The sequence below is a fragment of the Ictalurus furcatus genome, chromosome 28, assembly GCF_023375685.1.
Source record: "Ictalurus furcatus strain D&B chromosome 28, Billie_1.0, whole genome shotgun sequence".
Classification (NCBI taxonomy): domain Eukaryota; kingdom Metazoa; phylum Chordata; class Actinopteri; order Siluriformes; family Ictaluridae; genus Ictalurus; species Ictalurus furcatus.
The window spans coordinates 12,957,814-12,970,653 of record NC_071282.1 but is presented as its reverse complement, the minus strand read 5'-3'; the positions used below and the strand labels follow the sequence as shown (position 1 = coordinate 12,970,653).

General features: G+C 39.4%; 1 protein-coding gene across 9 annotated transcripts in view; it reads left to right on the top strand.

Moving 5' to 3' along the window:
• mtmr4 (myotubularin related protein 4) overlaps window positions 1–12,840 on the top strand; it is a 69,796-nt gene that overhangs the window by 52,707 nt on the left and 4,249 nt on the right. For all 9 annotated transcript variants that reach the window (XM_053617693.1, XM_053617696.1, XM_053617692.1 and 6 more), the window contains 10 exons: window positions 1,509–1,591; window positions 3,373–3,539; window positions 3,874–3,970; window positions 6,134–6,247; window positions 6,575–6,759; window positions 8,192–8,320; window positions 9,099–9,210; window positions 10,547–10,742; window positions 11,834–12,019; window positions 12,551–12,721. In XM_053617693.1, the coding sequence (XP_053473668.1) occupies window positions 1,509–1,591; window positions 3,373–3,539; window positions 3,874–3,970; window positions 6,134–6,247; window positions 6,575–6,759; window positions 8,192–8,320; window positions 9,099–9,210; window positions 10,547–10,742; window positions 11,834–12,019; window positions 12,551–12,721 (1,440 nt within the window). The remainder of the gene's footprint in view (window positions 1–1,508; window positions 1,592–3,372; window positions 3,540–3,873; window positions 3,971–6,133; window positions 6,248–6,574; window positions 6,760–8,191; window positions 8,321–9,098; window positions 9,211–10,546; window positions 10,743–11,833; window positions 12,020–12,550; window positions 12,722–12,840) is intronic.

Genomic DNA, 12,840 nt, shown 5'->3' with positions numbered 1-12,840 from the left:
CATTTCTCCCTCTTTTTTTAATCTGTTCTCGTCTTCCTTTTTTTATTTTCTCACCTGCCTTCTTTCTTTTTCTTCCTCCCTTTCTCCCTCCCTCTCTCTGTCTGTGTCCTGCTGGTGTGGTAGATGTACCCAGGTGTGGACACTGAGATCTCTGTGAGTACTTTGCACTCATTAGCCCCTTTTCATTTATCCTTTCATTCCAGTTCTCTCCATCCTTTTCCCCCTCTTTATTTTTTTTTAATGCAGAGGCTGTATGAAATAGGAGCCAGCATGCTGATCTAGAATTTTCTACTTCTTTCCTTAGTTGTGTTTATTGGTCTAGAACGAAAAGCCAGAACTCATCCTAGATCCGTGATTTTATTCTGTTCACATCAGCTTGTTTTTTTTTTTGTTTTTTCTTCTTACCCTAGTAAATGGAATTGTGCTTTTAATGTTGGCCAATGAGCCACTACTAAAGCTTGCAGCTGTATGGTTTATGCTTCCTGCTCAAGAGTGCACTAGTAGAACCTTTATAGTGCTTGAGTTTGGTGCTGGCTGACTCATGTATTCATATAAACACAGTTTTAAAAAAATTTTATTCAAAAGTTAATCTGGATTTGTGCATTTTACAGTTTAAATATTTTGAATCATATGACATCATGGAGATTTTTTTTTTTGTGCGTGTTGATAAGAATTTTATCAAATTCTTACTAGAACCCCCAAGTTCTTATTGGTGTAAAATCGACTAGAACCCCAAGTTCTGTTGGTGTAAAATCAGCTAGAACCCCAATTTTGTTAGTATGAAGTTGTCTAGAACCCCAGATTCTGTTGGTGTAAATTGACTGGATCTGTAAATTCACTTGCTTATAAAGTCAAATAGATCCCCAAATTCTGTTGCTGTAAATTCAGCTAGAACCCTCAAGTTTTGTTGGTGTAAAATCAATTAGAACCCAAGAACCCTTTTGTTGGTATGAAATTGTCTAGAACCCTGTATTCTGTTGGTGTACAGTCAACTAGAATTCCAAGTTATGTAAAACCTCAAGTCTACATGTCCTGTTTGTGTGTAAATGGAGCTCTCAGGTTTTTTTTGTTTTTTTTTCCCTTTACATTGCTATTAGTAGCCCCAGATCTTGTAATGAATTCCACAGTGACGTCTGGATCCAGTGTAATTTCAGCAGGAAGCTGAGTGCACCAAGTCTTATTGGTGCCATTCAGAAAAAGGCTTGACTGACCACAGGAAATCCCAGCTCATAACTCATCTGCCCACTTGGATCATTTGTGTTTGAAATGCACTCAAAAACAACCAAAATAGAAGACTGTTAGTAGTTCAGTGGAGCACCGTTTCCAGCTGATGCCTGGAAATCATGACCAGGACTCGGGCTACAGGACCGGTTTTGATCAGCACAAAACATGCTCTTTCAGTCAGAAGCAGCCTCTGTACATTTCCTCTGATAGTTCCTGTTGTAGCAAGTTGGTGCTTCCTGTTTACTCATTTCATTAACATGCTCCTCGGCTGTGTATTGTTGTAGGTGCCTCTCAGGCTGATTGAGAGTGTGGAGAGCAGAGATATGTTCCAGCTGCACATCATCTGTAAGGACTCCAAATTAGTGAGGTACACACAAACACACACACACACACACACATACTGTCCTGGGTTAAAGATTTACTTTATAAAGATGCAGTGCCACACATGCAAACAAATATATGCAAAAGTCACAAAGCTTCCAACTTCAGATGTACTAAAACCATGTCAATTATAGGGTTTAAAGTTTGTAGCATAAATAGACATTTTGGCCCATGAAAACACTTCCCTCTGCATTCTGCACTTACTGCACACTGTAATTTTTGTGCATGAATTAGAAATCCTTTATTGCACCTATGTAACACATACTCAGTGTTACACATAAAGAATAGTTCATATACTTGCCTCTGTACCTTTTGTATATCTGGACAATTACAAGTCTATTTACTGTTTATCTATAAAATGTAAAAAACTATTCGTATATGGCTTGCAGTCCCCCCCATAGACAGCTCTCTGGTCTTCATGCTGGCTTATCCTTTTTAAAATCAATTGCAGTCTTCGCAGGTGAAACCTATGGCTCAAACAATAGTTGATATTCAGAGCTATTACATTTTAAACAATTATTGTAACAGAACGTGTGTTCCAATATTTTTGTTCATTTGAAATATGGTTCGAACGAAATGTGGCATGTTACAAGTTATTTAACACATCTAGATGTAAAATATCAGGAAATGAAAGCTGAAATTCTGATCCATCATCTCGTATTCATCTTCTGATCTCAAACCCAGATGTCTTCAGTGTATAGGATAGAATTGACCGTGCCACTGCAGTACTTTTTGTTTGAAAAAAATAAATAAATAAAACTTTAAAGTGGGTTTGTGCATGAGGTTTATAAAATTCATACGCTAACGGTGTTGTAGAGAAACACCTGGAGGTGTATAAAATGGGAAATCTGAGACACGGTGATAGTTTGTTGAGTCTGTTTCTGATGTCCCGTCACATCGTCCTACGCTTCTCCCACTGTTTATATTAGAATTCCATTCTGCGGATGCGTAGCATCAAAAACACTCCAAACAACTGCAGGACACTTGTGGCAGCTATTTTGTGCACATGAACACTTTATTAAGTTTCTGTATAATTCACAAAAACCGACCATTGCTGTGATCGATTATCTTTATTCCAGTTATCATTACTCCTATCAAAACTTTTTTCCCCCCAATAATGATAAATAATTAGGATTTAAAGTGAAATTAAGGATTAACATTCCAGAACATACAGAGAGGCCGATACGCACACCAGGGTTTTTTGGGGTTTGTTTTTTAACCTGTTTTACACATTGAAAGTTATGCAGTGAAAAAGCATGCACTGGATTAAAGGGAAACCGGGGGGGGAAAAAACAACCTCTAATCAACTCTAGTGTTCACAATGCTGAAGCAGAACTAAGCCTCAATCCAAATCCAAAGCTATTTTCTGGATTAGAGCACTGTAACCTCTGCTGAGCTGTTCAGCCTTTGCGCATCACTTCATCATGCTATCTCCCAAGAGGAATGACACAAGTGTTGCATATCAGTATTGCAAAACAGACCAGTAAGATCTGACCAGCTGCGTGAATACAGCAAAAGAGAGGAAACGTATGAAACCCAGCTAATATATGCAGTAAATTCATACAAACTAAACTAAATATGTAGATAATAAAATATGGACCATGGACAATAGGAGTCATTGTTCTACTTTAGGGAATAACCTTCTATACAGGGGGAGTCTTTTTATGTTTTTACTGAATGATATTTAGCCATGTGATGTTAAAATACATGATGTATTAATAGCTTTTGTTGATGATGATGATGATGATGATGATTGTGTCCTGTCAGGTGTCACTTCTCCACGTTTAAGCAGTGTCAGGAGTGGCTGAAGAGGCTGAATCGAGCTATAGCTCACCCCTCGCGCCTGGAGGACCTGTTCGCTCTGGCCTACCATGCATGGAGCCTCGGGGGCTGTGCTGATGACGAAGACCAGCACCTACATCTCTGCAGACCAGGTACACACACATACACACACACAGATTCATTGTTTAACTGTTTTATTCAAAGCAAAGTGGTAATTCTTCACTTCAGAAATTTACTGAAATGTTTTTCTTTCTTTCTTTTTTTTATTTTGTCTACGGTCATATTTGGGGTTTTTGTTTTGTTTTGTTCCTTCACTTGCTCATTCTTTTTGTTTTTCTTTCCTTACTTTATTACTTTATTTCCTTCTTTTGTACGTCCTTGTTTTTTCTTCTTTTTTTTCTTACTATGATATATTTTTTCCTTCCTTGTATTTCTTTTTTTCTTTTTCTTTCCATCCATCTTTCCCTTTTGTTTTTCATGTCTCAGGTGATCATGTTCGTCACAGGATGGAGATGGAGGTGAGGAGAATGGGCTTTGACATGCAGAATGCTTGGAGAGTGTCCGACATCAACAGCAACTACAAGTACGATCCACAAAGTTCATTACCAATGAGCAGGGCTGTGCAATATGACACTATAATATCGATATTGGGATAAAGTATGTCATTATGTTAAATGATGTTAAAATGTTATTTAATCTTTAAAATTGTCTTTCAGTGTTAAATATTATTTATTATAAACACATATGAAAAATAAAAATCTATTTGTGTAGACATGAAGAAATAATTCATTCAGTAAACAGGTTGTTTTTTTTAAGCAACAGTACTGTATTGCTGTCAGTTAGTGAGCAAACCTGTATTACATCATGAAACTCATTGTGCATCTTAGAAATTCTCGAATCGTGATATGATATTTTTGTCAGATCGCACACCCCTGCCTATAAGAGTGTTTTTGTTTTCTGTGCTGGTCAGTGTCTGTGAATGTGTTTATGCTGCTATGGTCGGCTTTCAGACGAGAGTAAATAGAAGTGCGTGGATGACGGAGTAAGGTGATTGTGCTTGGAATGAAATTGTCTGGCTGTGTTTGGCATTTGAAGGACACTCGCATTATGCAACAGGAGGAAAGACACGATCAGCCTTGACTTACAACGGCTCACGTGGTGTGTGTGTGTGCGTGTGTGTATCAGCTGGAGGTACTGCCACAGAGCCCCAGAGGTGATGGCGTGAAATGGAGATAATCATTTTGTGTGTGTGTGTGTGTGTGCGCGTGTGTGGAGACGCTCCATAGTGGTAGATAATTAAAGCAGGCCAAGACCTGCTGAGATCAGTGAGTCAGCAGCACACCATAGCCAGAGGAGACTGTGTGTGGGAGTGTGTGCTGTTGCATGTTAATTTTTTTCACATTTTAACCTGTCATGTCTGCAGGATATGTACGTTTCTATGTGCCTCAGGGGAATTAACCAATCAGCTTGATTGTAGACTCAATACATTTCAACTTAAGTAAATGTAGTCATCAGTGTGAATGAACTGAAGTGGTGCTGTTCCTGTTGAGTTTTATCCAAGTTTCCATCCCAGTACAGACTAATTCAGCTTACTTGAGCCTTCCAAAAGGTAACACATAACCACAGGTTCCTCTTTCAGAAAAGGAAGTCCAGCCTAATGTTTATTGTCCAAATTCAATGTTTGCCCAGAGACTTTGGCGGTGTCCAAAATCACATACTATGACTGTATGTACTGCATTGCCGTTGAAACAGTACGTACTAATCGATACGTGTGTGTATTATGACTGCAGTCCCGGACGTACTACATCCACCATGTTAGCACTGTCATGTGACCTTCAATGTCCTCATAAACATAAAAATCTTAAACAAGTTAACAATTTATTCGGGTGTAGTTAAACAAATCCTGTTTAATTCTTAACTCAAGAGCCGACACTGTCTTCCGCATTATTCTTTTCCTGAGCTCGTCCGCACCAGTCTCGTTGCATTATGGGATTGTTTGACTCCCGCAGCGTCCATCGGTTGCATACTGCAAAATCCCGCCGGAAGCAGTACGCCATCTGGGTATATCTCACCTACTGTTTCTCGCCTACTGAGAATTCCGACATACTACCCCTCTGGCGTACTGCTTCTCCGCCTACTATATATTAGGTAAGTATGCGGTTTCGGACGCAGCCTTTGCGTTTAACTGGTTTTAAAGGGAAACATCCAAGGCTGTGCTTGTGGCAATTGCATCTAAATTGGAGGTAAAGGAAATTGGGTTGAAAAATGCTGGAATACTCGCAATAATACAGGGAAAAAAAACACAATAGAAATAAGGATAAATCAGAATTACCATGTTTTCGGGGCTCTTGAGTGGCACGGCAGAGAAGTGTTCACCTTACATTTGGGATATCACAAGGTCAAACCATTATGATGCCACAGCTATTCATAACCAAGAGCCAAGAAAGCAAAAGTGGCCATGCACTTTGGTTGAGAGGGTTTGCATACTCTCTCCCCTGTCGATCACAATGACACTAGCCAATCATGTGTCTCTGTGAGCTCATGTATGCGGAAGAGGGTGGATATTGTGATAAGGTGATGCAGCAAGAGCAGGTAGCTGTCGTGTGCAGAGCAGATAGTTAGAATAGGACATAGCAAACTGGGGAGAAAATGGGTTGAATTACCATGTTTTCAGGGTTTTAATATTATATGTGTATATATTGATTATCAAATATCTCTCTCTCCCCCTCTTTCTTGCTCTGTTCAGACTTTGCTCCAGTTATCCTCAGAAGCTCTTGGTGCCGGTGTGGATCACAGATAAAGAACTGGAAAGTGTGGCCTCTTTCAGGTCCTGGAAGAGAATCCCAGTAGTGGTGTACAGGTAAGGCAAACACGTAACTGGTGAGGCATAGGGTATACATGGACGTAGAATACACTGTGCCCCTTAATCCTTCATGAAAATAAGCTGCCCTTTTTTTTTTTTTTGCTTTTTTTTTGCTTTTCTCTCCCCCAAATTAAAAATGATCAGTAGTTACAGTTTATATTTTGTGACACCTGCCCTGGACAGAATAACAATACTTATTCTCTTCCTGTACTGTCTGTAAGGTAAAGATTGGAGACACTTGTAAAGGGATGTTTACAGTGTTAGTGCTGTTTCCAAGCTTTTGGCCTCTAATGTGACGACTTATCCTTTTTGTATTTGTCTCAGGCACCTGAAGAATGGTGCAGTGATAGCACGCTGCAGCCAGCCTGAGATCAGCTGGTGGGGATGGAGGAACACTGAGGACGAGTACCTGGTCACATCTATCGCCAAAGCCTGCGCACTGGATCCAGGACCCCGGGCATCCTGCAGGATACGAGGGGACGGGGCAGACACTTCCGACTGCGACTTCGGTAACATATCCTCTACTCACCCCAGGAATAATCTCTCACACGCGTACGAGCGCGCACACACACACACACACATCCCTATACAGGCTAAGCAGGGTGCAGCTCCCCTGCATTGAGGCGTGTTGGCATGCCACTGTGTGGAGATTCATTAGAACAAACAAATGATGTGCTCTCTCTTTACTGTTTCTGATTTTAGCACAGAACATTTGGGCAGATGACTTTAGGCAGTTTTAGTTTCCGTTTTGGTTGGTTTGTTTGAGAAATGTGATCCTTTTTTTTTTAATTTAATTTTGCATTGTTGGCATTTGGCTTTGTAATTGTAATGGAAATACAAGCCTGGTGATTTTCATGGTAGACGAAAATAATGTGTGAAGCACCAAGTGGTCATCACTCAAATCTTAATGTAGGGAAGAAAAAAATCTAGATGCATAAATAATTGATTTATAGTCACATTGTGGCACCTTGAGCTGAAATTGAACTAAATCGATTGGCTGGAGATCTCTGGAGGTTCATACCCATAAAGTAGCATACAAAATGTTCCTGGTTATAGCTATTATCCTCGCCCCAAAAATAACAAGCTGTTCTATTTCAGTATGAGTTACAATGAGAGGTGAAAATATCAGTATTTTCTTAGTCTATAGACATTTTGCGACGAATCTAAAGACTAAAACAGCTTTGGACCATTTTAATAACATACGGTTACTAACTCCGTTCATCCCATTTTTCAGATGGAAATTTCCCACAGTTTTTTTAAAGTTTTTTTTTGTTGTTGTTCATTGTTCTTTCACTGACTGTAAATTAATGGGAACGGATGGTGATGAAAGCCATGGACCAGACTCCTCTTTTAAAGCGCAACCGAACCTGCACTTGAACTGCAATTAAACTGCAGTGTCCGTGCCAATTAATTTGCTAATGGTTCCAGTTCCCTCAGATAATAATGGCATATATATTATTCAGGCAAGAATAGATATTTGGTGGGGAGCCATTTGTAATTAGTTACACATACATGCACACAATTTTTTTTATTTTTTTTTCCTCTTTAATTGAAGATAAATGGTTTCCAGTTTGGAGCGGATGCTTGTGAGTGAATTGGAAATGGCTCTATTGTTTCTGACCCTGTTGACATAGTGGTGGCCAAGAAATTTGGGGTATCTTGTTGGAAAGGTCATCTTTGTAGTTTGACACACGCTACACAGTCTCTTTCCTTTTACACACTCAGGCTCCTGTAAGGAAAGAAGCTACTATATCATTCCTTCTAAATTAGTTTTGAACATTTAAACAATTTTAATATCCAGCTACTCATGGAAATTAAAGAATTACATAACCTTAATCAAACCTTAGTACATGCCTGATCTTTTTCAGCTTTTCTCAGGTATCCAATTATTTATCCAATTATTTATTTCTTACGGGCCTCCTGTTTCTCTCTGTCTCGCAGACTCCACCCTGGCGGTGGGTTCCGGTCCTGATGCCAGCACTGCACCACAAAAGCTGCTGATCCTGGATGCACGATCCTACACTGCTGCAGTGGCCAACCGCGCCAAGGGGGGTGGCTGTGAGTGTGAAGGTAAGCAGCAGTCTTTATCCTCACACACGCACCGAGTTCACACAGGGGACAAGTGTCCTGGGTGGAGCTCATGTTGCTGCACAGCTGTGCCGTGAGTCATTATCTGCCATGCTGCGAAGACACGGCATATGACAAGCAAATGTAGTGGTTTCTTTTTAACTGGTTTAATTTTAGCACAAGAAGAGCAGGTTGCTTTGAAACTTGAGTTGGTAAAAGTTTTTTTTTTAAACACATGAGAGGCTACAAATCTTTCTCTGCTCTGCCTGTCTCTCTCTGCATGTCCAAAGGGAAACACTTTTGTCAGGTACATGCAATGGTTTGCTGGATAAAACTCGCTGCTTCACCACCTGCTGCTCTGCCCCGTGTTGCTTCACCTGCCTGTCTGCCTCTCATTGAAAATAAATGGAGGACTATAATTATCACATCTCATATAAAAAGCCCTAAATTGAAGGCCAAGCCCCTCTGCTGGCAGAACATAAGGCATTATAGGATTATAACATTAGTCCAATTGCCTTAAACTTCTACTAATGATGCACCAATTACATCTTTATTGGAAATCATTCATCAACCAAATCTGATCTCATTCCGATCTAGCCTTTCGGGTCAGTATTTGTTCAGTACCGACACTGGGTTTTGGGTTGTTTGTCTCTGGTTACAACCACAACCAGAACATTTGTAATGATGATTTCGACATGATTTAAGGTTAACCTCACTGTGTGTGTGTGTGTGTGTGTGTGTGTGTGTGTGTGTGTCTCTGTGTCTGTGTCTGTGTCTGTAGAGTACTACCCTAACTGTGAGGTGATGTTCATGGGCATGGCTAATATCCACTCCATCAGGAACAGTTTCCAGTCTCTGAGAGCTGTGTGCAGTCAAATCCCTGATCCTGGCAAGTGAGTACACGGTGTTGACCCATAACCTTGTCGTTCAACCTTTTATTATATTATGTTCCTTTCACCACTTTATAGTATCTGTATCCATCTGTATTTCACTTTCAATTTTCAATTTCACCTTTTAATGAGAGTTGAGCAATATGACCGAAATATCAAAGAGTGAAATCTGAAGCCATTTGTACAGTACATATGTATCTCAATATTATGGTTTGCTAACAAAGTGTACGCAATAACAGTGCAATATCTAAAATGGTTTGGGTTTTAAGAGCGAATATATTTCGACATCCTGTCTGCGACTTACTACTTTTTGTGTGGATGTTTTATGAAATCATAATACCCACGACACTGTCAGAACAGAGCATTTTTACATAATTCGTTACAATATCGATAAACTAGTAAGTCTGCTTGCTGAGGGATAGAATATTTTCTTATTTCAAATTCTTATCTTTAGCTCTTTAAAAGTAGATCTTAACACATCACAAAGCAAAAAAACCCTGCATTTTATCTACGGTTCAGAGCTAGTAAGAAGACATCGTATTCTCAACACTAGGCTATATTTAGAGTTGATTCCATGTACAGCTCTTGTTCAGTGTTGCTTTCTCTGTGGCATGGTTCAGATTAACTGGGTCAGGCCTAAATTGGGCTCAGAGTTGCTGATGTATTCCTTTGCACCTTAAAGGTCATCGTTATGTGACTTTTACATAAGGTCTTGTGCAGTGCAGGGATAATGATCATTAATACTAGATTGCAGACTCATGTAGCATAGGGACCTGTTCTGCAGCTAGTACGGTACAGTGCAAACTTTTTTTTAAATGATACAGTTTGGTCATATAATCCTGTATTTTGTCATGAAAATATAATGTGTTTTAGTTATAAACCACATATAGGCATCTGTACTCATTTATTTTAGTGTTCGATGGAGGCCATTCCCAGATGACCTCAATTAACCTTGTGTAAAATATATTGTCTTGCATATCTTCTTCTCACTGACTGGTCAAGATAAGATATGAGAGATGAAGAGAATAAGTAACATTGTTGAAAAAGTGGTGCAAAGTAAGCATGATTGAGTTTTGATCCAAGCTCCAAGAACGGTTTATATTTTGGGGATTCAGGGGATTTCCGTTTCATCTGAGAATTTCTGAAATAGGACCTTTCGTCTCGGGTATACATATTGTTTACCAATTTCGAAATTCAGTACAAACTGGGTAAAGATTTATTGTTATTACTGTGTAGTAGCTTGTGAAGCATACAATTCTTGCAGGTGCACTCAGACTTTTGGCCTCTGTAGTAATCTGAATGAATGCTTAATGCGCTGTGTGCTACTTCCTGTCCCCAGCTGGCTCTCTGCACTAGAGAGCACACGCTGGTTGCAGCACCTGTCCGTCATGCTGAAGGCGGCCACTCTGGTGAGTTCTGCTGTGGAGAGAGAGGGACGTCCAGTACTAGTACACTGCTCTGACGGCTGGGACCGCACGCCCCAGATTGTGGCTCTTGCTAAGGTCCTGCTTGACCCCTACTACAGAACCATTGAGGTAAAATCAAATCTATTAAAACATCTACGATGAGTGCAGGATACAGGGTTTCTGATGCATGTAAATGTAAATACCACGAGTATAAAACAGACGTGCAGCACAATACAATAAACCCAGCCGATATTGGTAACTATGTGGTACACACCAAGTACATGAGGATAAACTAAATGACTTGCTGGTGCACAGATAACAGCAATCCGACTTAAACCACCTCAGAGAGAAAACTGTTATTTTCTCCGCTCTTTCATTGACTGGAGACAGTTTGTAATAGACCAGAATTATAGGATTGCCTTTTCTGAAAAGAATATAAGCAATGTTGCCCTCAAATTTGGCCAAAACGAGGTACCTCAGAAGACAATTTACTGTCGTATGTAGCCTTCAAGTGGTTAGTGACTATATCTAGAGAGGTCAGAACAAATTTCTCTATTCATATGATCAGGTTTTTATTATTTTTATATACTGTATGTGAAGGCACAAATCCACATTCAACTGTATAAGATCCCATGTTCTACATTTATTTTACAACATTTCTTTAAAAAAAAAAAAAAAACGGGGATAAGAAATGCATTTACAAATGTGAGTTGATGCAAAATACATCTAAAATGTAATTAAGTGGCACATTTTTCACCTTTCATGGTTTGTGATATTAACGCAGTGTGTGTGTATATGGACTGTCTTATTTGGAAAAAAACACTCTATATCCTAAGTCTAACCCTTTCTTCAATCGATAATCTCATCCAGATAGTGTAGATTTGTACTGAAGAGTTGCTATTGTAATCATAAATACTGTCTTGTACTCATCCCAAGGCTCTTATATACAACATACTCCTAACAAACATCCTTTCAACACATTTAATACCATCTTCTCCACCTATATAATGTAATGATTCATAATCCCACTGTCTGGTCTCACCCAGAAGAGGATCGTTCGGTTCCCGTAATTTTTCACTTATAAAATGCAAATGCAGTTTTGATTCTCAGTTTTTGTTCTTTTGTCTTTTTTTCTCTGCAAGGCTCAACAACAGTAGTGCCATTAGAAAGCAAATGCTGTTATTGCCTGACTTTGGCCCGTGTTTCTTTAATCTCTGCAGGGTTTCCAGGTGCTGGTAGAAACGGAGTGGCTGGATTTTGGTCATAAATTTGCCGACCGCTGCGGTCACTGCGAGAACGTGGAAGACGTGAACGAGCAATGCCCGGTCTTCCTGCAGTGGCTCGACTGCGTCCATCAGCTCTTGAAACAGTTTCCCTGCCTGTTCGAGTTCACCGAGGCCTTTCTGGTGCGTGTCCTGTTCATTGATCCATTTATTGTCCTGTGTATTGATCCATTTGTTTTAGCCATTTTGTTCCCATGCTGTATTCTATTGATCTCAAAATTCAGTTTGTTTTCAGTTCAGAGAATAAAGATGCAGTTATAACTAGATTGTTTTATTCGTTATTTTGTGATATTTTTTTCCTAGTATGACACACTGCTGCTTTTAAAACATACTATTTTCATTTATAATTAAAATATGTCATTGTTTTTCATCTGAAATTATTTAATGTTTATATTATTTAATGTTTATATTATTTAATGAAAGACTGTAAAGGTGAATGTTTGCCATGCATTTAAGTGTTGGTTATTTTGATCTATTTTTGTACCTTCTTCCTTTTCCTCCATCCAGTAATGTTAATAATAAGATAATATAAAGATCTGTGTTCAGCAAATGATCTCTTAAGATGATGTGTCTTCAAATAAGGCTGTTGTGACGCAAAAAGGTGAAAATCCCAACCAGAAGCAATACAAATGTGTGAATGTGTGGGTGTTGCAGGTGAAGCTGGTGCAGCACACGTACTCTTGTCTGTATGGAACATTCCTGTGTAATAACGCCCGGGAACGAGAATCTCGAAACATCTACAAGCGGACCTGCTCTGTCTGGTCCCTGCTCCGTGCCGGCAACAAGAACTTTCAAAACTTTCTCTACATCCCCACCCATGACATGGTAATCTTGAACGACGTATTTAACAAGCTATTTAACAATAACAATCGGCGTAGTGCTGATTTATTGCCTACTTTGATTGAGTAATGGCTATGCTGCAGAGAACTATTGCTCTTTTGCAA